This window comes from Gouania willdenowi, chromosome 16 (assembly GCF_900634775.1).
Source record: "Gouania willdenowi chromosome 16, fGouWil2.1, whole genome shotgun sequence".
Lineage (NCBI taxonomy): Eukaryota > Metazoa > Chordata > Actinopteri > Blenniiformes > Gobiesocidae > Gouania > Gouania willdenowi.
This window is the reverse complement of record NC_041059.1, coordinates 39,291,971-39,316,738: the sequence shown is the minus strand read 5'-3', so window position 1 is coordinate 39,316,738 and position 24,768 is coordinate 39,291,971. Positions and strand designations below refer to the sequence as shown.

The 24,768-nt window shown below is 37.4% G+C and overlaps 1 protein-coding gene across 1 annotated transcript; it reads left to right on the top strand.

The window, feature by feature from the left end:
• The first annotated feature begins 5,048 nt into the window (after positions 1-5,048).
• Positions 5,049-23,106, top strand: LOC114478241 (cysteine-rich venom protein). The gene is made up of 9 exons (XM_028471182.1): positions 5,049-5,128; positions 6,416-6,492; positions 11,066-11,069; positions 13,301-13,401; positions 13,586-13,676; positions 14,648-14,790; positions 17,502-17,590; positions 19,151-19,233; positions 22,299-23,106. The coding sequence occupies exons 1-9, from the start codon at positions 5,119-5,121 to the stop codon at positions 22,433-22,435; spliced, it is 735 nt and encodes a 244-aa protein (XP_028326983.1). The 5' UTR covers positions 5,049-5,118; the 3' UTR covers positions 22,436-23,106.
• Positions 23,107-24,768: the final 1,662 nt, after the last annotated feature.

The following is a 24,768-nucleotide window of genomic DNA, read 5'->3' as shown; positions in this document are numbered from 1 at the left end:
AGATATGGATATTGGATACTGTCAGCGCTTAATACATACTTTATATGTAATTTACACGTAGAAGTGTAAACTTATTGTTGAAATTGCTTGTTTTCCTGCCTAAAATATTTGGCCCACTTAAAGCTGATATCCAGAGTTTCTGAGAAACATCTTGATGTCCCGCCCTAAACAGCCTCACTTCCTCCCACTGCCTCTGCCAATCTATCAGAAGCCACACCTCTACTTTTCTGCATGCGCATCAAAAAAAATTACAAGGTCGCCTCAGGTCACATTGATATATGTCTATGTGTCAGGTAGAGCCAAAATCCTTTTTACCTGTTTGCTGTTGTGACGCACGGCCTTGTTTTCATGCACAATTCTACATTCACTTTGATTGACAGTCTCAAAAACAGGAAGTCGAAGCCTATTGGCTGGGTGCACTCGGCGATCGTTTCCCTTTGTATAGGGGTCTATAGGACGAAGAAGGGACTTATAAATATTTACTTAGGTATTTTTTGGCATTTCGAAAGAATGATACATAAACATAGATTTCTCAGAAACTCCGGATATCAGATTTAAGATCAAACTCCTTTATATTTGGCCTCTGAACTAACATGAGTTTGACACTCTTGGTCTAGAGGAATTTAAAGGGACACTCAACGGATTTAGACAGAGAGGAACATAAACATTGTTCTCTGTATGCTTTCAAAATAAGAAGAAGAGGTGATTTAGAAGCTGCTTGAGGAGGTCAATCTGTGTGCTGCGTACTTTCCTCTAAAGTCTTCTCTCTGTGAACACTGGCTGTATATCTACAAGTCATTAGTTGTTTTCTCCTGTTAGTCAAAGGTTCAGAGGTTCTCACCTCACACACAAGCAGCTTAAACCGCTCCATCAATCACTGCTCTGATCCAAACGGCTACTAGCTTACCACGCTCATTGACTTATGGCTTCAGCCGCAGCTGGTTCCCACACATTATTTACATATTATGTCACTGTGTAAACCCACACTAAGCTCGCTTTCCTAAATATTTGGCGAGCAGGAGGGAAAGTGATGACATCAGCAACACTCAGCAGATCCATTCAACAGCTGATGTTGTTTAAATGCTGCTCAGGGTCTAAATCCAGCTGTAAACATTATAGTTACATCACCATTATTTGACAAAAATATCAATATATTTTGAAATATTTTTTTTAGATAAGTCACAGTCTCGTTATTGTCACTTTAAAAAATGTAGTCAAGGGCAGTGTATCTCAAATGGGGGTACGTGTACCCCTAGGGGTAGAAGACAGGGTACTTGAGAGAGAGAAAAATTATCAAATGAAAGCATTAAAAATATGGGGTTTTATAATGTTTATTTTTTAGGTAAATATTATAATTAGAGTATCTTCTCCAAAAGTGAGTACACTTCTTCCATTTCTCTAAATATTTATTTGATATCTTTTCAACACTGAATAAAATACACTTTGAAACAATGTAAATAAGTCAGTGTACAGCTTGTATAACAATGTAAAAGTACTGCCCCCTCACAATAACTAGACACAGCCATTAATGTCTAAACCGCTGGAAACAAAAGTGATTACACCCCTAACTGAAAATGTCCACATTGGAGTCATGTGACTCGTTAGTGTTACAAGGTCTCAGGTGTGAATGGGGAGCAGGTGTGTTAAATTTGGTGCTATCACAATCTCATACTGGTGACTGGAAGCTCAACATGGCACCTCATGGCAGAGAACTCGCTATGGAACCAAAAACAAAAATTGTTGCTTTACATAAAGATGGCCTAGGCCACCCAATCTTGGTCCTCAAGGGCCACGATCTGGCATGTTTTAGATGTTTCCCTCTTCCAACACACCTGTTTGAAATGACCAGGATCGTTATCAGGCTTCTGCAGAGCTTGATGATGAGTTCATCATTTGAATCAAGTGTGTTGGAAGAGGGAAACATCTAAAACATGCTGGATAGTGGCTCTTGAAGCCCAGGATTGGGGACCCCTGGGCTAGGCTATAAGAAGATTGCTAACACCCTGAAGCTGAGCTGCAGCACGGTGGCCAAGAGCATACAGCGGTTTAACAGGACACGTTCCACTCAGAACAGGCCTCACCATGGTTGACCAAAGAAGTTGAGTGCACGTGCTCAGCGTCATATCCAGAGGTTGTCTTTGGGAAATAGACGTATGAGTGCTGCCAGCATTGCTGCAGAGGTAAAGGGTTGGGGGTCAGCCTGAAATCAAATTTCTCTGCATGACTGTCATCCCAGAAGGAAGCCGCTTCTAAAGATGATGCACAAGAAAGCCTGCAAACAGTTTGCTGAAGACTAGCAGACTAAGGACATGGAAGTGTGTCTTCAATACATGGTCTGGGGCTGGATGAGTGCTGCTGGCATTGGGGAGCTACAGTTCATTGAGGGAACCATGAATGCCAACATGCACTGTGACGCACTGGCCAAGCATGTCTCCAGACCTAAACTCTATTGAGCATCTGTGGGGAATCCTCAAACAGAAGGTGGAGGAGTGCAAGGTCTCTAACATCCACCAGCTCTGTGATGTCATCATGGAGAAGTGGAAGAGGATTCCAGTGGCAACCTGTGAAGCTCTAGTGGACTCCGTGCTCAAGAGGGTTCAGGCAGTGCTGGAAAGTAATGGTGACCACACCAATGTGGACACTTTCACTTCAGGGTGTAGTCACTTTTGTGGCCAGTGTATTAGACATTAATGGCTGTGTGTTGAGTTACTGTGAGGACACAGTAAATTTACATTGTTATGCAAGCTGTACACTTACTTATTTACATTGTATCAAAGTTCAATTTAATCAGTGTTGTCCCATGAAAAGATATATGAACTATTTGCAGAAATGGGAGGGGTGTACTCACTTATGTGAGATACTGTATACCCAGCAACTCACAAAACAAAATAAAAACACACAAAATAAGAGAAAAATATACTGAGTGCGTGCGTGCGTGCAGCAAATATCTCCCCGACGCGTTGCAAGTTCGACCTGAAACTCGGTCGACGGAGTCCGGTTACAGTCTGTGTCACGACACCCGTCCATTGGGTGGTAGTGACTGTAGTGTTGAGTCAGATCAGTAAACGGTGCTACATAGTGAAGGTCACCTGATGATTACTGCAGCTTCACTCACGACACACCTGCCACTACACCTAACTACTGAAAATAGATATGTTTAGTGAAAGTTAGGCAGGTACACACACACTAAACAACAACAAAAAATATGAAAATGACTCAAAATACACAAAACTAAATATTTATACAAAAATTACACAAAAAACAACAAAAATGCAAAAAACTACACTAAAAAAAATACAAAATGACTCCAGAATCACACTACTTAAGGCAACAAAAAATAATTATACAAAAAATGCACAAATGAAGTACAACAAAAAACTAAACATTTATACAGGAAGTACACAAAACAACAACATAAATGCAGAAAAAAATATACAAAAAGGCTCCAAAAACACATATATTAAAAACACATATATTACAGAAAAATACACCAAACAACAACAAAAACATGAAAATGACTCAAAATACACTAAACTAAATACTTATAATCCCACATGAATGCATAATTCCGACGGGAACTGTACATTACAGAAAAAAACATCAAAAAGAAAAAAATATAAAAATGAGTTAAAAAAGAAAAAAAAAACAACACATTTATCATGCACATGTCTCATAGAATTAAACCAGGGAAATTGCACACGCTATTTTACTTTGCACCTGCAAATCTACCCCTTTATAATGCTACAGAGTATGTTGTTATTATTATGCCCATTATTGACAACTCTTCTTAAGCTCCCACTATATGAATACATACTTCCGACGGGTACTGTACTAGACTTCAAAAAAACATACATTTACAGAAAAATACAACAAAAATATGAAAATGGCTCAAAATACACAAAACTAAATATTTATACAAAAAAATAAATAAAAAAACGGCAAACATTTATGCACAAAAAGACAACAGAAAGATACACAAATACACATGACTCCAAAAAACATATATTACAAAAAATACAAAACAACAACAAAAATATGAAAATGACTTAATATACACAAAACTAAATATTTATACAAAAAATACACTAAAATGACAACAGAAATGCACAAAACTACATAAAAAACACAAAATGACTACAGAATAACACTACAATGCCAACAACAAACAATAATTAAAACAAAAAATATAAAAATGAGTAAAAAACACAACGCATTCATCATGCGCATGTCTCATAGAATTAAACCAGGAAAATTGCACACGTTATTTTACTTTGCACCTGCAAATATACCCCTTAATAATGCTACAGAGTATGTTATTATTATGCTCGTAATTGACAACTCTCCTTAAGCGCCCACTATATGAATGCATACTTCCGACGGGCACTGTACTAGTAATTTAAATGATACCAACAAGAGCCCACAAAAAAAAAGAAAAATATATTAAATATTAAAAAGAACAGACAAACAACAACAATACACAAAAATGGCACAGAAAACACACAAAATGACACAGAAAACAAACAAAATGATGAATGAAATGATCTTGATTAGAAGATAACTGAAAATACAAGGATCAGTCTGAGAAATAAATCTATTATAGAAATAAATCTATTCAGGAGGAACTAAATACTGCTTTTTTCCACTTAACAAATGAGATTCTTTAAAATGTGTGTTATTACTCATTCATTTCATTATTATGATCTACAATTGTTTTTTCATAGAATACAGAGGAAAATGTTGTAGTCAAACATAAAGGGGACTTGGACTCAAAAGTAAGGGGTACTTAAACTAAAAAAGTTTGAGAATCACTGGCAATTTTCCTTTTACCCCTGGTGTCAGATTGACCCCAGGGGTAAAATGTCTTTGATGATAATAGGACTAGTGTTAAAGAGCCTCACAGACTGTGTCTACTGTAACTGATGATATCCTGGTACGTCTCACCTGTTCTATGGATGGATGTAAACACAGCGTTTCTATAGTTCCAATGCAAACAGCCTTTGCTTATAATATGATGTGTTTACATTTTGCCTCATCATCATCATCATCATCAGCTGGTGTGTGTATCTATAAAAGAATGTAGCTCACCTCTATCAAATCACTTCACCTTCCCCTGACGACATGGGAGCAGGTACGTACAGTTGGGCTCAATTACAACTGTAATTGCGTAATAAGTTACAATTATGATTGTAATCTTAATTGAAAAAATCTGTTGCTGTTATTATTGTAATTGAATTGTATTTTACTTCGTAATTGCCACGAAAATCCTATAAAAATTGTAATTTACAATTAAATCAAATGTAAAACTGCAGAACCGTGTTACAGTTTTATGTCCTATGTAAACACAGTTAATAATTATTAAAATATGTTTCATATCAAGTTTACCTGTCAGTTCTCTTGAGCAGTGTTTCCCAAATGGGGGTACGTGTCATGGCACTCCAGGGGGTACTTGAAAGAGAGTTAGTGAAAAATTAACAGTTATATAGTTATATTTTATAGATGACCGGAATTGATAAAAACTACAGAAATAAATCTGTTCAGGAGCAACTAAATTGCGGTTTTTCAACAATGGGGTTGGGACCCCATGTGAGGTCGCCTGGAGTTTAAATGAGGTCGCCTGAAATTTCAGAAAAATTTAAATTGATTTTATAATTTTTTAATTATTATTCTTTTTTTAATTTAAACAACACACAATCTTAAAAAAACTGTAGTTCTATACTTTCAATTTGTAAAATAAAAATCTAGTTAAACTGAAAAGCACTCAAAAAAAAAAAAAAAAAAATATATATATATATATATATATATATATATATATTTATATATATATATATATATATATATATATGACCTCAAACATGAGCAAAAACAAATTCTAAAAAAAGATATGTCTTTAGAGTTGCCAGAAATTCTTGATATCAAAATGGGGTCACGATCCAAAAAAGGTTGAGAACCACTGGTATTAAATACTGTTTCTTTACATCTTTTTACAAAATGAGATTCTTTAAAATGTGTGTTATCACTCGTTCATTCCATCATTATGATCTATAGCCAGAAAAAGGGGGACTTGAGCCTAAAAAGTTTGAGAACCACTGCTCAAGTTTACGTTCTATGGAATTATTTATTAAAGTCTCATTAATTGGAATTTGAACTTTAGTAAATTAGAACGTAATTGTAATGAACTTTCAGAGAAACAATAATAATTGTAAATTTAGTTGTAGTAACTGGAAAAAATGACGGTCATCGTAATCGTAATTGAGATGTAATTGAACACGGATAATTGAAGACGTAATTGTAGTTGAAAAATTTAATTGACCCCAACCCTGGACTTTAAAATCACACCAATATTATTGTGTGCGTGTGTGTGTGTGTGTGTGTGTGTGCGTGTGTGTGTGTGCGCGTGTGTGTGTGTGTTTTACAGAGCGATGCAAACGTTTCCTCCTCCTTCTTGGGATGATGGTTTCAGCTCAGCATGGTGTACATTCTGTCTGTACTTTGGTGAGAGTCTCATACTTGTTATGCAGAGGTGAACGTAATGGATTACAACAATTACTTTAATTTCAGGAAGTAACTTTCCTGAAAAAACGTTGTCTGAATAAATGAAACCTTAACATGTCATTCAAAAAGAAGAGAAAATAAAAAGCTAATGATACTAGTCACCATTATATGTTTAAAGCTTTGGGTTTTTACCAGTAATATATTTTAAGTTACTGGTACTACTGGAAACACAAAAGTATCTTATCAATTAAAACAAAAGTAGTACTAGTACTACTATTAGACTAAAATGTCTACTAGTAGTACTTATAGACTGTTTTTAGTCTACTAGTACTACTTATAGACTGTTTTTAGTCTACTAGTAGTACTTATAGACTGTTTTTAGTCTACTAGTACTACTTATAGACTGTTTTTAGTCTACTAGTAGTACTTATAGACTGTTTTTAGTCTACTAGTACTACTTATAGACTGTTTTTAGTCTACTAGTAGTACTTATAGACTGTTTTTAGTCTACTAGTAGTACTTATAGACTGTTTTTAGTCTACTAGTACTACTTATAAACTGTTTTTAGTCTACTAGTACTACTTATAGACTGTTTTTAGTCTACTAGTACTACTTATAGACTGTTTTTAGTCTACTAGTACTACTTATAGACTGTTTTTAGTCTACTAGTACTACTTATAGACTGTTTTTAGTCTACTAGTAGTACTTATAGACTGTTTTTAGTCTACTAGTAGTACTTATAGACTGTTTTTAGTCCACTAGTACTACTAATACACTGTTTTTAGTCTACTAGTACTACTTATAAACTGTTTTTAGTCTACTAGTACTACTTATAGACTGTTTTTAGTCTACTAGTAGTACTTATAGACTGTTTTTAGTCTACTAGTACTACTTATAGACTGTTTTTAGTCTACTAGTACTACTTATAGACTGTTTTTAGTCTACTAGTAGTACTTATAGACTGTTTTTAGTCTACTAGTAGTACTTATAGACTGTTTTTAATCTACTAGTAGTACTTATAGACTGTTTTTAGTCTACTAGTAGTACTTATAGACTGTTTTTAGTCTACTAGTAGTACTTATAGACTGTTTTTAGTCTACTAGTACTACTTATAGACTGTTTTTAGTCTACTAGTAGTACTTATAGACTGTTTTTAGTCTACTAGTACTACTTATAGACTGTTTTTAGTCTACTAGTAGTACTTATAGACTGTTTTTAGTCTACTAGTACTACTTATAGACTGTTTTTAGTCTACTAGTAGTACTTATAGACTGTTTTTAGTCTACTAGTACTACTTATAGACTGTTTTTTAGTCTACTAGTAGTACTTATAGACTGTTTTTAGTCTACTAGTAGTACTTATAGACTGTTTTTAGTCTACTAGTACTACTTATAGACTGTTTTTAGTCTACTAGTAGTACTTATAGACTGTTTTTAGTCTACTAGTACTACTTATAGACTGTTTTTAGTCTACTAGTAGTACTTATAGACTGTTTTTAGTCTACTAGTACTACTTATAGACTGTTTTTAGTCTACTAGTAGTACTTATAGACTGTTTTTAGTCTACTAGTAGTACTTATAGACTGTTTTTAGTCTACTAGTACTACTTATAGACTGTTTTTAGTCTACTAGTAGTACTTATAGACTGTTTTTAGTCTACTAGTAGTACTTATAGACTGTTTTTAGTCCACTAGTACTACTAATACACTGTTTTTAGTCTACTAGTACTACTTATGAACTGTTTTTAGTCTACTAGTACTACTTATAGACTGTTTTTAGTCTACTAGTAGTACTTATAGACTGTTTTTTGTCTCCTCGTACTACTTGTACTAGTACTAATAGACTGTTTTTAGTCTACTAGTAGTACTTATAGACTGGTTTTAGTCTAGTAGTAGTACTAATACACTGTTTTATTCTACTAGTAGTACTAATACACTGGTTTAGTCTACTAGTACTACTTATAGACTTTCTAAAGTCTACTAGTACTACTTATAGACTGTTTTAGTCTACTAGTAGTACTAATACACTGTTTTAGTCTACTAGTAGTACTTATAGACTGTTTGTAGTCTACTAGTAGTACTAATACACTGTTTTAGTCTACTAGTACTACTTATAGACTTTCTAAAGTCTACTAGTACTACTTATAAACTGTTTTAGTCCACTTGCACTACTAATACACTGTTTCAGTCTACTAGTAGTACTTATAGACTGTTTGTAGTCTACTAGTAGTACTAATACACTGTTTTAGTCTACTAGTAGTACTTATAGACTGTTTGTAGTCTACTAGTAGTACTAATACACTGTTTTAGTCTACTAGTAGTACTTATAGACTGTTTGTAGTCTACTAGTAGTACTAATACACTGTTTTAGTCTACTAGTAGTACTTATAGACTGTTTGTAGTCTACTAGTAGTACTAATACACTGTTTTAGTCTACTAGTACTACTTATAGACTTTCTAAAGTCTACTAGTAGTACTTATAGACTGTTTGTAGTCTACTAGTAGTACTAATACACTGTTTTAGTCTACTAGTAGTACTTATAGACTGTTTGTAGTCTACTAGTAGTACTAATACACTGTTTTAGTCTACTAGTAGTACTTATAGACTGTTTGTAGTCTACTAGTAGTACTAATACACTGTTTTAGTCTACTAGTAGTACTTATAGACTGTTTGTAGTCTACTAGTAGTACTAATACACTGTTTTAGTCTACTAGTACTACTTATAGACTTTCTAAAGTCTACTAGTAGTACTTATAGACTGTTTGTAGTCTACTAGTAGTACTAATACACTGTTTTAGTCTACTAGTAGTACTTATAGACTGTTTGTAGTCTACTAGTAGTACTAATACACTGTTTTAGTCTACTAGTAGTACTTATAGACTGTTTGTAGTCTACTAGTAGTACTTGTACTGTTTATAGTCTACTAGTAGTACTTATAGACTGTTTATAGTCTACTAGTAGTACTTATTGACTGTTTATAGTCTACTAGTACTACTTATAGACTTTCTAAAGTCTACTAGTACTACTTATAGACTGTTTTAGTCCACTAGTACTACTAATACACTGTTTCAGTCTACTAGTAGTACTAATACACTGTTTTAGTCTACTAGTAGTACTTATAGACTGTTTATAGTCTACTAGTAGTACTAATTCACTGTTTTAGTCTACTAGTTGTACTTATAGACTGTTTTAGTCTACTCGTAGTACTAGTACTGTTTTAGTCTGCTAGTACTACTTTTAGACTTTCTAAAGTCTACTAGTACTACTTATAGACTGTTTTTAGTCTACTAGTAGTACTTATAGACTGTTTTAGTTTACTAGTAGTACTAATACACTGTTTTTAGTCTACTAGTAGTACTTATAGACTGTTTTTAGTCTACTAGTAGTACCAATACACTGTTTTAGTCTACTAGTACTACTTATAGACTTTCTAAAGTCTACTAGTACTACTTATAGACTGTTTTTAGTCTACTAGTACTACTTTTAGACTTTCTAAAGTCTACTAGTATTACTTATAGACTGTTTTTAGTCTACTAGTAGTACTTAGACTGTTTTAGTTTACTAGTAGTACTAATACACTGTTTTTAGTCTACTAGTAGTACTTATAGACTGTTTTTAGTCTACTAGTAGTACCAATACACTGTTTTAGTCTACTAGTACTACTTATAGACTTTCTAAAGTCTACTAGTACTACTTATAGACTGTTTTTAGTCTACTAGTACTACTTTTAGACTTTCTAAAGTCTACTAGTATTACTTATAGACTGTTTTTAGTCTACTAGTAGTACTTAGACTGTTTTAGTTTACTAGTAGTACTAATACACTGTTTTTAGTCTACTAGTAGTACTTATAGATTGTTTTTAGTCTACTAGTAGTACTAATACACTGTTTTAGTCTACTAGTACTACTTATAGACTTTCTAAAGTCTACTAGTACTACTTATAGACTGTTTTTAGTCTACTAGTACTACTTTTAGACTTTCTAATGTCAACTAGTACTACTTATAGACTGTTTTTAGTCTACTAGTAGTACTATTACACTGTTTTAGTCCACTAGTACTACTTGTAGACTGTTTTTAGTCTACTAGTAGTACTTATAGACTGTTTTAGTCTACTAGTACTACTTGTAGACTGTTTTTAGTCTACTAGTAGTACTAATACACTGTTTTAGTCTACTAGTACTACTTGTAGACTGTTTTTAGTCTACTAGTAGTACTAATACACTGTTTTAGTCTACTAGTACTACTTGTAGACTGTTTTTAATCTAATGGAAGTAATAGTTGGCCTGTCGCAAATTAAGTAGGAGGGATTCTAACCAAATCCAGCTTTTTGAATGGTTGTAATATTTTTTTAAATCCAATGGCAAACCTGAATTCTCTTTTCCACGCCCCCTTATTAGCATATAAAACTTACTAGTAGCACCAGTAACACTTTTTTCTTTACACCATCTAAACATCATAAACGGTTGTTTTTTTTCACAGCAATAAGAAAAAGCAATGATCCTATAAACATGTCGTTCTAATTTTTATTTCACTTTTTCTTCTTTTAAATGCCTCGTTCTGATGTACGACCACAGCCAGGTGAGCATCAAGGTCATTACTTTACCTTCAGGTTTTCACCTTGAACTGTAAACAACGTAACAATTCGCCAATTTCACGGTTTTTATAAGTCTTTATAAATAGTGAAGCGATACTGCACCCTGCATTTCATGTATGGTACTGCAGCAAAAATGAAACTGAAAGATTTTATCATGAATTTACTACATAAAACGACGCCTCGATGTAAATTTTTGTCGTCAATATTTTTAATAATGTTACTAATAATTTTTTTCATTACTGTATATGTTACACACATTGTGGTTTGCACAAAACTTGAGAAGATCTATGTATTTAATTCTATTTTTTCTTTGGCTTCCCATGGAAAGAAACTCAAATTCCACCTATGAGCCAATCAGAACAGGTCGTGGGTGGGTACTTAGTCCCAGATGTATCCCTCATGTATTTGTCTTCAAGCGCCTGTTCTGTTTACAGTAATTAGTTACTGCTAGTCTGTTATGCTAACTGTTTTTCATAGTTTGGATACTTCAAGCTAGTTATAATTTCCTATAATTATGATAACTTTAAAATAAAACCTTGTTGTGTTTTGTATTTACCAGTAAATGTAAACCAGGTGTCTCATTATCCTATATTATTTATTTATTTTGTACAAACAAATAAAGAAAATAGATAAAAATGAAAAGAAATAAACAAATCTCAACAGACATCACTATAAAATAAAAAAGTTGTGCTAAAAGGGACAGGAAGAAGGCTGGGCTTGTCCAGTCCTACCAACATTCTTCATCATTACAACTGCAAAATTCAATAAAATAAAATACTCTAATCGAGCTATTAAGAAAAACAGAACAAAAACAAACAAAAGGAACATCTGAGATTTACATTCTCCTTCATTTTTGCACTTTTTTTTTCATATATCTTTTGTACTTTTTTAAACTGCATTTTATTCATAGTTAGTTTAATCATTTCTTCAAGATTGTTCCACAATACCAGCCACAAAGGGAAATACACGTACTTTTTAAATTAGTCCGAGCATACTGTTGTTTTAAATTTAGTTTCCCTCTAAAGTCATAACCCCCCGTCTGTCTGTGATGTTTCCAGATGTTTCCTCCATAAACACAATTTGTATTTTCTCATAAAGGCCATAAATATCTTGCCCTGTCACATAAAGCTCCACTCACAGCTCAGTGAGGAGACACTATGGATATGTCCGAAAAGTCCCTCCTATTTCCTTCACTATCCACTGTTCCTTAACCCCGGAAGTGTTTATGTGGCGGCCATGATAAGGAGGGTTCAATTTCTCTTTAAGCTAAGGAAAGGAGGCTTAATGCTTCCTTTATAGCCTCCTTAAGCCTAGGAAACACAGATGCATCCTTTACCAAAGGAGACCAGATAATGCTGACCCACAATTCATTGCAGCGACAACATTTAAAGGGACCCACTCATCAGAGCGTTCACGGAAACTAATAAAGACTGAAAAGGGATCAGATCTTATAAGTTACCAATGTAAAAAAAATGTCTTGAACAACTTTAATCTAAAACCCATATTTTATTACATGTAAGCCTTATTATCAGATTATAACTGACATAAAACAGACACTCTGTGGTTCAAGAAAAAAGGGATCAGACACATTTTAAGCCACATTATGTTTTATTTAACATAATTCATATTAGTGAGTGTGAGCAACCATTCTCAATGTGACGTTCTTTTAGTTTCACGTTTGTTCCTCGTAGCTAGTGCTGGAGCTGGTGGAGAGCAGGAGTGATGTTAGAGATAGAGGGAGTTTTGGAATGTATGTTCAAGTCTTGTGACATTTGAGATTATAACAGTGGTTAGAGACACAGGGGAAATAGTTATAAATGTGCTTTAAGTCCATTTTCAGACATTTGTAGTTTTTTCACCATGGCAGACGTCACTAACGTTCACCGCGTCTGATTATTACGTGACCTCGTCTAAGTGCATCTGATTGTCAAACAAAGTGATGGCCTTTCCCCAACACCTTTCCTTAACCCTGTGGCATCATCCACGGGGTTAAGGAAAAGTGGATAGGAAATGAGATAGGAGGGACTATTCCTATGCACTCACAGGAACATTCAGTTCACATCTTTACCCACTAGATGGTGCTGCTGGCTCAAAAATCCACAGACGGCACCAGTTTACAAGTTACTTCCTCGATTTTAAATGAAAAAATGAATATTTATTTATAGTGTGGGGAATACGGTAGTGTGTTTGCTTTTGTGCTGGTGTGTGTTTGTAGGAGTTTGCACAGAAGACACAGTGGTTCAGGATGAGATTGTTGACCTACACAACAACTTCAGGAGAGGAGTTCAACCTAGCGCCTCCAACATGCTGCTCATGGTCAGTACTTTTCAATGCTAACATATAGTTTAGATCTAAATAAATAAGAAAAACACTACGACTGAAATTACCTTAAAGAATGATAAATTGACTCATTGATAGAAAATGAAATCTGTTATTAATGATGATAATAAATGGTACACGTGTACAGTGTGAATCTACCACATGTTTGTGTTGCTCACAGAGCTACAGTGTAGACCTGGCTCTCACTGCTCAGTTGTATGTGGACCAGTGTGTTTTGGCTCATGGAGATCCGAGCACTCGTATGCTGGACGGTACTTTCCTTCTTTCTGCACTCACTAGTCTCACTGAAACATAGTAATAATCACAGCCTCATATTAACCCTCGGGGCACCTTTTGTAGACCAAACGTATACCTTCTGCTTATTCAGTTTTTTTTTAAATTGTCAATATCTCATTCAGTTTAAAGGCAGGGTAGGTAAATTTCAAAAGCTAGCATGATTTTGAATGTAGCATCCTCTGAGTGTATCTGGAGAAAATGACCTACCCTACCTTTAACCTCTTAAGCCCCAGCCACTGTTCTCCAAAAATCCCATTCCCATAACAAATAACGTTTTTCTAAGCTTCTACATGACCTACATGGCTATTTTTTTGTTCAGATTGAATTAGGACCCTTAGTGGTTACAGATTATGTGAAATTGTGTAAATAAATCATGTTTTAAATACAGTAATCTGTAGTCTACCATAAAAACATAGAGATTTACATCAAATATTAAGCTAATTCTCAGTAGGGAAGGCTACAAAGGCAGAAATAATTGAACTACTACTTTTGGTGCCTGAGATCAAAGAGTGTCAGTTTTTTTTTTTTTTTTTAATAAATGCTCATAGGTCTAAAAGTATTATTGCCTCAACATCAACGTTCTTATTATTTATTGACCTAGTCAAGGCTGTAATAAACTCATACCAAATATTACACTTTGCAACTTATTTTAAAAAAAGAGTTAAAAATGCATATTTTGTATTTTTGTTATTGAAAAAAAATTATGTTTTTATGACAGAACGGGCATAAAAAAAGAAATATAATGACAACTTTACATCTATGGTTAGGTCTGAACTTGTTCAATATATACAACATTTTTTATGACAGTTTTATGAAGGCTACCATTTTGGTACTAAAGCTCAAAGAGTTTGTTTTTTTAAAAAGGTCCCCTGAGGGTTAAGAACCTGGCTTGGTCAGGCTGTTTATGTCTATCCTTGAACAAATGCTGTATCTCTTCCTGACGCAGGGTACGAATTAGGTGAAAACCTCTTTTATTCTTCCGAGCTTTTCTCCTGGACTGAAGTCATCAATGCCTGGTACAACGAGGTGGAAAACTACCAATACCCCAACGTGTCCACCAACGGAAAACACATTGGCCACTACACACAGGTAACACCAGAGCTCACAGAAAGGATGGTTTTCAGTTGTTGTTTTTTGGTTTGGACGCAAAAACTAGAAAGTACAAAGATGGGCCAATAAAATGTCTAGAAACAAGAGGTTTATGTCGTAGGCAGCCCTCTGCAGACACCAGGGCCGTTTCTCAAATCTAAGTATGCATACTCCGTACTTGTGAACTCCTGGGTACAGACTCGTGGGACCAGATGTGGAGAACAAACTTGCGGAGTGCACAAGCGCGGACTTTGCATACTCGTCGTTTTGGGACAACGTTTTGGAAACATCATTGTGTGCAGCAGTGTGGAGTATGTGCGCTCCACTATAAACGTCAAAGAAAATACAATATATATCATTGAGTAGATGTCATTGTAAATATGAATTCTTCACAAGTTTATTTTTTTTTTTATGCCCAGCTCTTTTGCTTTCCTTTATTGTAACTTTTTGCTTTAAATGTTTGTAATTTTGAAATTGTTCAATAAAAAAAAAAAAATCTATATATATATAATAATAATCTTTGAAATCATGCACTTGTTCAAAGTGCATGCTGGGAAATATAGCTGGCGGAGTACGCACAAGTCTCCTCTGATGCATGCTCAGTAGTTTACAGCAGAATTGCTGAGAAGCGGACTTTGAATTGGAACAGGACTTGGGCTGCGCGTGATGACGTTTCACGGAGCACACAAGTCCGCGTAAGTACACAGACTGAAAAACGGCCCAGGTCAGGCCCAGAGTTCCAGACACTCACTGGAATTTATGAAGAAGGAGGGTAATTAGTCACCTCGCTAAAGCTGCCATCAATTAACCTAAACCGCCCTCTTCTGCCTCTACCCTCCAGCAAAGCCAGACATGGGCAACTGGTGCCTAAATTTTTGTGGCCCCTAAAACCAATACACAAAATAACTCCTAAACCACAGAAATTGGCAACCAAAAAGCAAGAAACATCAGAAAAAATACAAAAACAAAAAATACTCTCGAAAATACAGAAAATGATATTCACAAAATGGTTCCAAAACACATTTTGGGCCTGTACTACAAACCTGGATTTCCCCTTATCATGCTAACGTCTGGGATTTATTCATTGTGTCCTGTACTACGACGCTGGCTAACTTCTTACCGGGAAAAAACACCATGGTTACTTAGGCTGAAGACCGAAGCTGGTCGGGATCAGGTTATGAAGTGGATAAGATCTGAGCAAGTACTAAAGTCCCGCCTCCTGACTAATCAGTTCTCTTGGAAAATGCACCTAGCTATCAGTGACGTGCAGTCAGGGTAGGCAAGGTAGGCAGTGCCTAAATTGATATTTTGATTATTTGTTTTAATTATAATATAATTAGATTTTTTTTTTTTTTTTTTTTCCATTTCCGATAGCCTACAGTACCTATAAGTTTGAAAGTGTTAGCATTTTGTGCTTTTCATAACCCAAATGACTAAACATCGCTCTTTCCTGGTACGGCAGAGATGCTGCACAGTCTCACTCTGCTGTAAGGCAGGAGGAGGCCACGCCCTCTCCCAAAAGCTCTATCCTCTCTTTCCATAGCATGTTTTTATGTGTTTGTACATGTGCAGTCAGTTCCCCAAGATGAAAACCAGCATAGAGAGCTGCCTTTGGACGTAACCGCGCTATGCTAAATGCTATACGTGCATTAGTGAATTGATAGCACGTGACCTCTGCTGCTACGTTCTCTAGCTAGTGGGCGGGATAACACTACAGTCAGGATGAAAGCGCTAGAGACGATAGAGAAACTTTCTATTGAGGAAAAACGACAGCTTTTAAAAGATGGAGACCAACACCTGAGCTACCAGACCTTCAGCAAAGGAAAGGTCAGAACATTGTTCATACTTTCTACAGTGAATGGAACAAAAGGAAGGATTGACTTTGTGGATGCTCCTCACTGAGGCTGTTCTGAGTTGTTGTTGTTGTCATTTTCTCTGTGTTTCCAACACAAACAACAGATGTGCTGCAGTATCATGAGATATATCTTGTTGGGAGAGTATGGAGACTATATTAAATAATTGTTTATGTTTCTTTAATGGTGTTTATGATGTTGATTTTGTTAGATGCTAAATGCTTGTTCATGTGGATCTTGTTTGGTTTTTTTCTTTCTTACTATAAATTTTATATTTTGATAAGCACATTGAGATGACTGTAAATTGCACTATACAAATAAAGTAGAATTGAATTAACACTTGCCAGCAGAAACATATGGAATTGTCATTGGTGTTGACATTGGTGGTCTCAATTTCCAACGCCCTGCCTACCCTACCCTAGTAGTCATGGCACGTCACTGCTATCCATACTGAAATCACCTGGGTTAAGTGAACATGTTTATATCCAGCTTCATAGTCCAGGCCCCATTGACAACAACAAAAAAGCAGCAGAAAAATAAGTACAGTGACACCAAAATCACAGTTTACACGACAAAAACCCATAAAATAAATTCCACAACACACAAAATGATTTAAAAAAAAAGTTACACAAACCCCTTTGTTGTTTCCTGTAATAATGCTCATGATACTAACAATATATCTTGTGACAATTTAATAACATATTATCTTGTCGCACTACATATCGTCCCACCCTTACTGTTCACCAATACTATCAGACATCATTGTTGTTACTTAAAAAAAAAAAAAGAAATCCATGAGCTCTATTTCTCTGCTAACGCTAATGCTAATGCTGGTTCTCTGTTCTCTGTGGGCACCAGGTCGTGTGGAACACCTCGTACAGAGTTGGCTGTGGAGTGACCCTGTGCCCCGACAACATCTACCTCTACGGCTGTCATTATTACAGAGCGTACGCCACCCCTCCCACTTCATGACTTCACACTCAAACCTGTTTTCAGTGGCATTCCCCTGGGTGAAATACAAAAGAAAATACAGTGCTTTTATTGTGAAAGGGATTGTTTTTGTCTCTACAGCCCTATTCGCACGGGTTTCGTTTTACCTTAATGTCTGTGATGTTAATCCCGTGCAAATTGGCCATGTAAGTAATTTGTAAAGTAAAAATTCCCTTGCAAATGACCTACTATATTTTGCTGAACTCTGAGGTCCTGTGATAATACTAATCCAGTGCAAATACACATCTCTGTGATTTGGACAGAAATGGGCGGGATCTGAATCCGTGTACCCTTCGTTCTTTGAGTTTTCTGGTCCTGCTCATGTTTTCATTCAGTCTGTGGATGTTTTAGCTCATAAAAAGCTGCTCACGTTTATGTTTTGTTTTGCGGTGTTATGGTCCAAAACAGTATCCAAATAAACTGGTGACTATCAACTGTGAGGCTGGAGTGAGGAACAATAGACGTTACAACTTCTACCATTTCACACTTTTGCAAAAACAATTACAGCTTTTTTGAGGGCAGTAAAATGTTTATTTTGCACGTTATAAATACCGCTAACAGTAGCCGTCAACACAAACAGAAGTTAATCATAAGAAACGAGGAGCACCAGTAGATTCATGACACCACCTCTGGTTCCACATGTGCATGTTTTACGTAACATCCATTTTTTGGTTTTGATTTATTTATGTATTAATAACATTTCAACTCACCAGTAATGTGACTTATGCGTTGCTTCTGCCCAATCACCAGATTATCTGGATACTATTTAGACCGTAACACTGTTGGTAAAGTTGGCAGATATTCACTAATTCGGACTTTCAGCATCAATAACTCGTTAACGAAACGTCATGGACACAAATTATACCTCTGCCATCAGTGTGAGGTGGACAACAGTCCGTCTGTGTCCCCTCTGTGTGGTGAGATTAAAATATGAAGCTCTCGTTCTAGTTTCCTCGTAAATATCCAAATATCACACAAACAGAACCAGATTTCATTTTAAAACAGAAAAATGCTGCTTGTTTGTTTTTTGTTTTAAATTAATGGAACAAAAAAAAAAAATCCGTTTTATATATTTTTGAATTTGGTTTTAAAACTAAATAAGCAAAGAACGATGGGTACACAGATTGATCTAATGCATGAATACGCGTTGGTTGGTTTCCAGGACGCATGTTTATTTACTTTTAGCAAATGTGTGTTGACACCAAATCCGGGAGATGGCCGTAAAATTTCAGCAAAATCTCAGGCTTCAGTTATGAAAAGCAGACGTTGGGGGGTCATTTATTTATTACATGTGGTCCCTAGTTAAAACTAATCCTGTGTGAATAGTGCTAAAGCCACTCAGTAGAAAGGTAATTAGCCACCATGCTACAGCTTTGACTAATGACCTGCGTTGGAGCAGTTCCCTGTTTCTAACACTAGAGGGCTGTGATTGGCAACAATGCTTTGCAGCAAAGTTTTCTAAGAGTTCATTTATTTTACTTTAGCCTTAAAAGCCTGTGTTTCTCCTCTCCTTTTAGCGGGAACTTCATAGGCATTCCTCCGTACACAGTCGGAAGCCTGTGCGGCGCCTGTCCTGACCACTGCGTGGAAAACCTGTGCAGTAAGACGCACTCATGTCCATTACATTTACCCATGTTCAATTACATTTCAATTACAATTAAGGTGACCAGCGTTTTTTTCCAATTACAATTATTTTTTATCCTCAGAAAGTCAATTACAATTACATTCTCACTTACAAAAGTTCAATTACAATTAATTACAATTACTGAGCCTGAAATAAATAACCTAATAAAGTTAACCTTCCTCCTGTGTTAGCTTTCTGTTAGCATCTCTAATGATAACTGGTCTTATATCAGCTGTAAAATACAATAAAAACAAATCATTTAATTTATTTCCTATCTATTGGTTACTTTTTTTTCCTAATCAATGAAAATATTGCTATTAATATTTTTAGTGTGGGCATATGAGCTTTGTTTGTGTCAGTATACAGCTAGATTTAAAATAATACATATTTTGGGGAAAGCTTGATATGAAGCAAATGTTATTAACTACATTTGTGTACAACTGTGTACAACTGGCGGCTGATCGGTGCTGTGGTCGCAAGGTAGTCGGTGCCTGTCGTGGCGGCAATACCAGAACCCGTTGGACATGGGAGGAGTTTGGTGAGGCCATGGAGAACGACTTCCGGACGGCTTCGAAGAGATTCTGGACCACTATCCGGCGTCTCAGGAGGGGGAAGCGGTGCACCGTCAACACTATGTATGGTGCGGATGGTGCGCTGCTGACTTCGACTCGAGACGTTGTGGATCGGTGGGGGGAATACTTCGAAGATCTCCTCAATCCCACCAACACGCCTTCCAATCAGGAAGCAGGGCCCAGGGACCCGAGAGTGGGCTCTCCTATCTCTGGGGCTGAGGTTGCCGAGGTGGTTAAAAAGCTCCTCGGTGGCAGGGCTCCGGGGGTGGATGAGATCCGCCCGGAGTTCCTCAAGGCCCTGGATGTTGTGGGGCTGTCATGGCTGACACGACTCTGCAACATCGCGTGGACATCGGGGGCAGTGCCTCTGGATTGGCAGACCGGGGCGGTGGTCCCCCTTTTTAAGAAGGGGGACCGGAGGGTGTGTTCCAATTATAGAGGGATCACACTTCTCAGCCTCCCCGGTAAGGTCTATTCAGGGGTACTGGAGAGGAGGGTCCGCCGGATAGTTGAACCTCGGATTCAGGAGGAGCAATGTGGTTTTCGTCCTGGCCGTGGAACTGTGGACCAGCTCTACACCCTCAGCAGGGTCCTTGAGGGGTCATGGGAATTTGCCCAACCAGTCCACATGTGTTTTGTGGACCTGGAAAAGGCATTTGACCGTGTCCCTCGGGGATTCCTGTGGGGGGTCCTCCGGGAGTATGGGGTATCGAACCTCCTGATAGGAGCTGTTCGTTCCCTGTATGACCGGAGTCAGAGTCTGGTCCGCATTGCCGGCAGTAAGTCGAAATCGTTTCCGGTGAGGGTTGGACTCCGCCAGGGCTGCCCTTTGTCACCGATTCTGTTCATAACTTTTATGGACAGAATTTCTAGGCGCAGTCAGGGCGTTGAGGGGGTCCGGTTCGGGGGCCTCAGTATTGCATCACTGCTTTTTGCAGATGATGTGGTCCTGTTGGCTCCAACATACCGTGACCTTCAACTCTCACTGGATCGGTTCGCAGCCGAGTGTGAAGTGGCCGGAATGAGAATCAGCACCTCCAAATCCGAGTCCATGGTTCTCGACCGGAAAAAGGTGGAGTGCCTTCTCTGGGTTGGAGATGAGGTTCTTCCCCAGGTGGAGGAGTTCAAGTACCTCGGGGTCTTGTTCACGAGTGAGGGAAGGATGGAGCGAGAGATCGACAGGCGGATTGGTGCGGCGTCTGCAGTGATGCGGAGTCTGCACCAGTCCGTCATTGTAAAGAGGGAGCTGAGCCAAAAAGCGACGCTCTCTATTTACAGGTCGGTCTTCGTTCCAACCCTCACCTATGGTCATGAACTTTGGGTCATGACCGAAAGAACAAGATCACGGGTACAAGCGGCCGAAATGAGTTTCCTCCGTAGGGTGGCTGGGCTCTCCCTTAGAGATAGGGTGAGAAGCTAAGTCATTCGGGAGGGGCTCAAAGAAGAGTCGCTGCTCCTCCGCATCGAGAAGAGCCAGATGAGGTGGCTCGGGCACCTAATTAGGATGCTCCCTGAACGCCTCCCTAGTGACGTGCCCTGAACGCCTCCCTAGTGAGGCGTTCAGGGCACGTCCCTCCGGAAGGAGGCCCCGGGGAAGACCCAGGACACGCTGGAGAGACTATGTCTCTCGGCTGGCCTGGGAACGTCTCGGGGTCCCACCGGAAGAGCTGGAGGAAGTGGCCGGGGAGAGGGAAGTCTGGGCCTCCCTACTGAGGATGCTGCCCCCGCGACCCGGAAACGGCTAAGCGGGAGAAGATGGATGGATGGATGGATGTGTACAACTGTACATAAAACTGTAACATGGTTCCGCAGTTTTGCTTTAAATTATAATTGACAATTTTTATAGAACTTTCATGGCAATTACAATTACAAAGTCAATTACCTGAACTCAATTCCAATTTAATTATGATTACAACAGCAACTGATTTTTAAATTACAATTACAGTTATAATCACACCAATTTAATTAAACACAAAACAGTCTATGGCTTACACATAGGTAGTTAACAAATATTAAAATATGTTTCATATTAGGTTTTCCCACTGAATGATTTTTCACACACATACAGATGGTATGGTTGTGAAACTTGGACCTCTTGTCCCAAGTTGGGCTTTTACAGAAGATATTATAATAAATGCACTAAAATATAAAGATACTAAAATGACATGCACACAATAAACCCTGCATACAACCATCACAACACTATATGAATAAAAGTTAGTAAAATTATAATTGAAATTTAGTGATTGAGAATGTAATTGTAATTGAGTTTCAGGTGAAAAAAAATTGTCAAAATGTATAATTGGAAACACTGCAGGTTATCGTAATCATAATTTAATTGTAATTGAACATGGATAATTGAAGACGTAATTGTAATTGAAAAATCTTATTGACCCCAACCCTGGCCATGTCCCCATGTGTCACTATCTGAGACCACACCTGACTCCTCCCCCTCTCCTCGTGTTCCAGCCAATCCCTGCCAGTACATCGACAGCTCCAGGCATTGTCCAGAGAAGAAGGAAGAGGGCAGGTGCTCGGATCCACTGGTGGCTGAAGAGTGTCCGGCTTCCTGCGGGTGCCTCACCGAGATCATCCCCATCTCCTGAAGACAAACTGGGACTTGAACATATGGAAACAATAATTAAAGCTTTAGCACTTAGGATGATGCTTTCAGACTGGTTTATCGCCTATTGAGGGTTTTCACCTACGTCACTTTCTGGGCAGTGACCCGGATGCTCGGCCATATTGGAGGCACTCAGAGGTAAACACTGCAATGCATAAATGTCTGAAACCACAGGAAAACTCCTCAAAATACGTAATAGATGCAAAGACATACAGGGAAGGATTTGGTCTGCAGGAAAAGCCACGATGTTTGGAAATATTCGGGTTTATTGGTGGTGCAGATCCATATGAGTCGACTCCCTCGTCCTGGATCAATGACGACCCAGAGAGTCTCCTGTCTATTGCGTATCCTGATATGGTCAACTACCTGGTTTTAACCCGAACCCAATCTGGGTCATTCTTTAGATAAAGGTCAGACCTTTTACCTGGAATACAATGAGAAAAACAGCATATTTTAGCTCTACTTTTTAACATCTGTGTTGCTACTGTAGCAGGCTATTAAATGTGATTATAATAATTACATTATTATCATCACACTTGAAAATTAGTTGAGAGCCGCTGCTATCAACATTTCACTGACAAAAAATGGGCCGAACAAATTCAGATGTTGTCCAGATGTTTGCCTCGTAGATCCTGGTTTAGCTTCGCTAACCACTAGCGCCTCTTTTCCTATGATAACTTTTGACATTGTTCTCCCTGATTTGTTCTAACTTTTAACTTCTAAATGTTTTTCACAACCTGACTGATCGGTACAGCCAAAACCACGGAAATAATTCACTGTTTCTGCTTTGTTTACCTGCTGAGTACCTCCAAGATGGCGACTTCCGGTTTGATGATGCGCTGTGAAAACCCTCTACTATCCTTGACTCTTTCTTTTGTTTCATATTTCATGACTTTTCCTAATTACATCTGTATAATTAATTAAGCATAATATTAAAATGATTGCTTTTTCCAATGTGTTTAACACATATTGCATGCATTGGTGTTCCTCTGAAAGCTGTTTTAGCTTTGTAGAACTGGTCTGTGTGTGACCTGGGTTAGGAAGTGAAATAGAATACACTTGTTTGAAATTGTGTGTGGGCTCTTAATTTGAAAAAATAATAATAAATATTTAAGCTCTTTGAGTTTTCTGCCTCTTCCTGTACTGTATGTCTAATTCTGTGATATATTGTATTGTTTTTTTTGTTGTTGCTCAAAATAGATAATTAAAAAGAAATCAATAAATATAAATAAAAATAAAAATGAATCGGGGTCCGAATAGGAGGTAGGACTTAAGAGAGCTGGGCCTCTACCACGGCTCAGGGGAGTTGGAGAAGGCGGGCCATCATGACTTGTGCCCAGAGACACCCAGAGTATGGGAACAGTCTGTTTAACAACACCCATCATGAAACGGTGGCGTCTGCGTTTGGGGGTTCGTAATCCCAAAGCTGAACAGCATACCAATAGTCTTTTGCTATCCACACACTCTTTTTATTGTTTTCGGCCAATAAACTAAACCACATGGCTACTTAAGCATCTATTCTGATTATGAGTCGCTGCTTCTTAAAGTGTGTGTCTATCACAGCAGAGTCAATCATAAAGTCAGGTGTTGTCACGGATGCGACCAGATTAAGTTTTCACTCACACACACAAAAAAATAGTCGCATATGCGACCAATTTGGATAGAGTGACCAAAAAGCACCGCTGTGTTCAAGTGACTCATCACGGGCGATTGAAGTTACTGCAGTCACTACAGTCATGACCAGTGAGTGTAACGGGCGGTCGTAAAGCAGTACCTGTTGTCACGAAAACGAGAACAGAGCTGCGAGACCACCAGACAGGGAAAGTTGCAAGTGTTGTTTTCTAGCCAGAGACAGCAGGGGGGAGGAAAGACCCCCAATCACCCCTAAACACTTGTTTTACCCTCACAGGGACTATGAGAAGGATTTATTAAGGTGAAAAAGTTACTTAGTTCTGCTTTAAATCAAAATCAAAATGTTAAATGTGAAATCTAAATCTACATGTTAAATCTAAATGTCACGGGTGAAACTAAATTATGATAAACCATTGTGTCGCTCTTTTTTTTTCTTTGCTTCTCTAACTGACACACTTTCAACCCTCCTTTCTCTTTTGGTTCCTATTTTATCCTTTTCCGTTCCCTACTTGGCGTTTTACCTCCTCATCCTCTGACTCTTCCTCCTGTGACTCCACATCCAACATTTATCTTTAAATGTAACATTTATCTTTAACAATTAGCATTTAGATTTAACATTTATACACAGCAACAAGGGATGTAACGATTCACGCAACTCCTGATACAATTCGATTCACAATACTG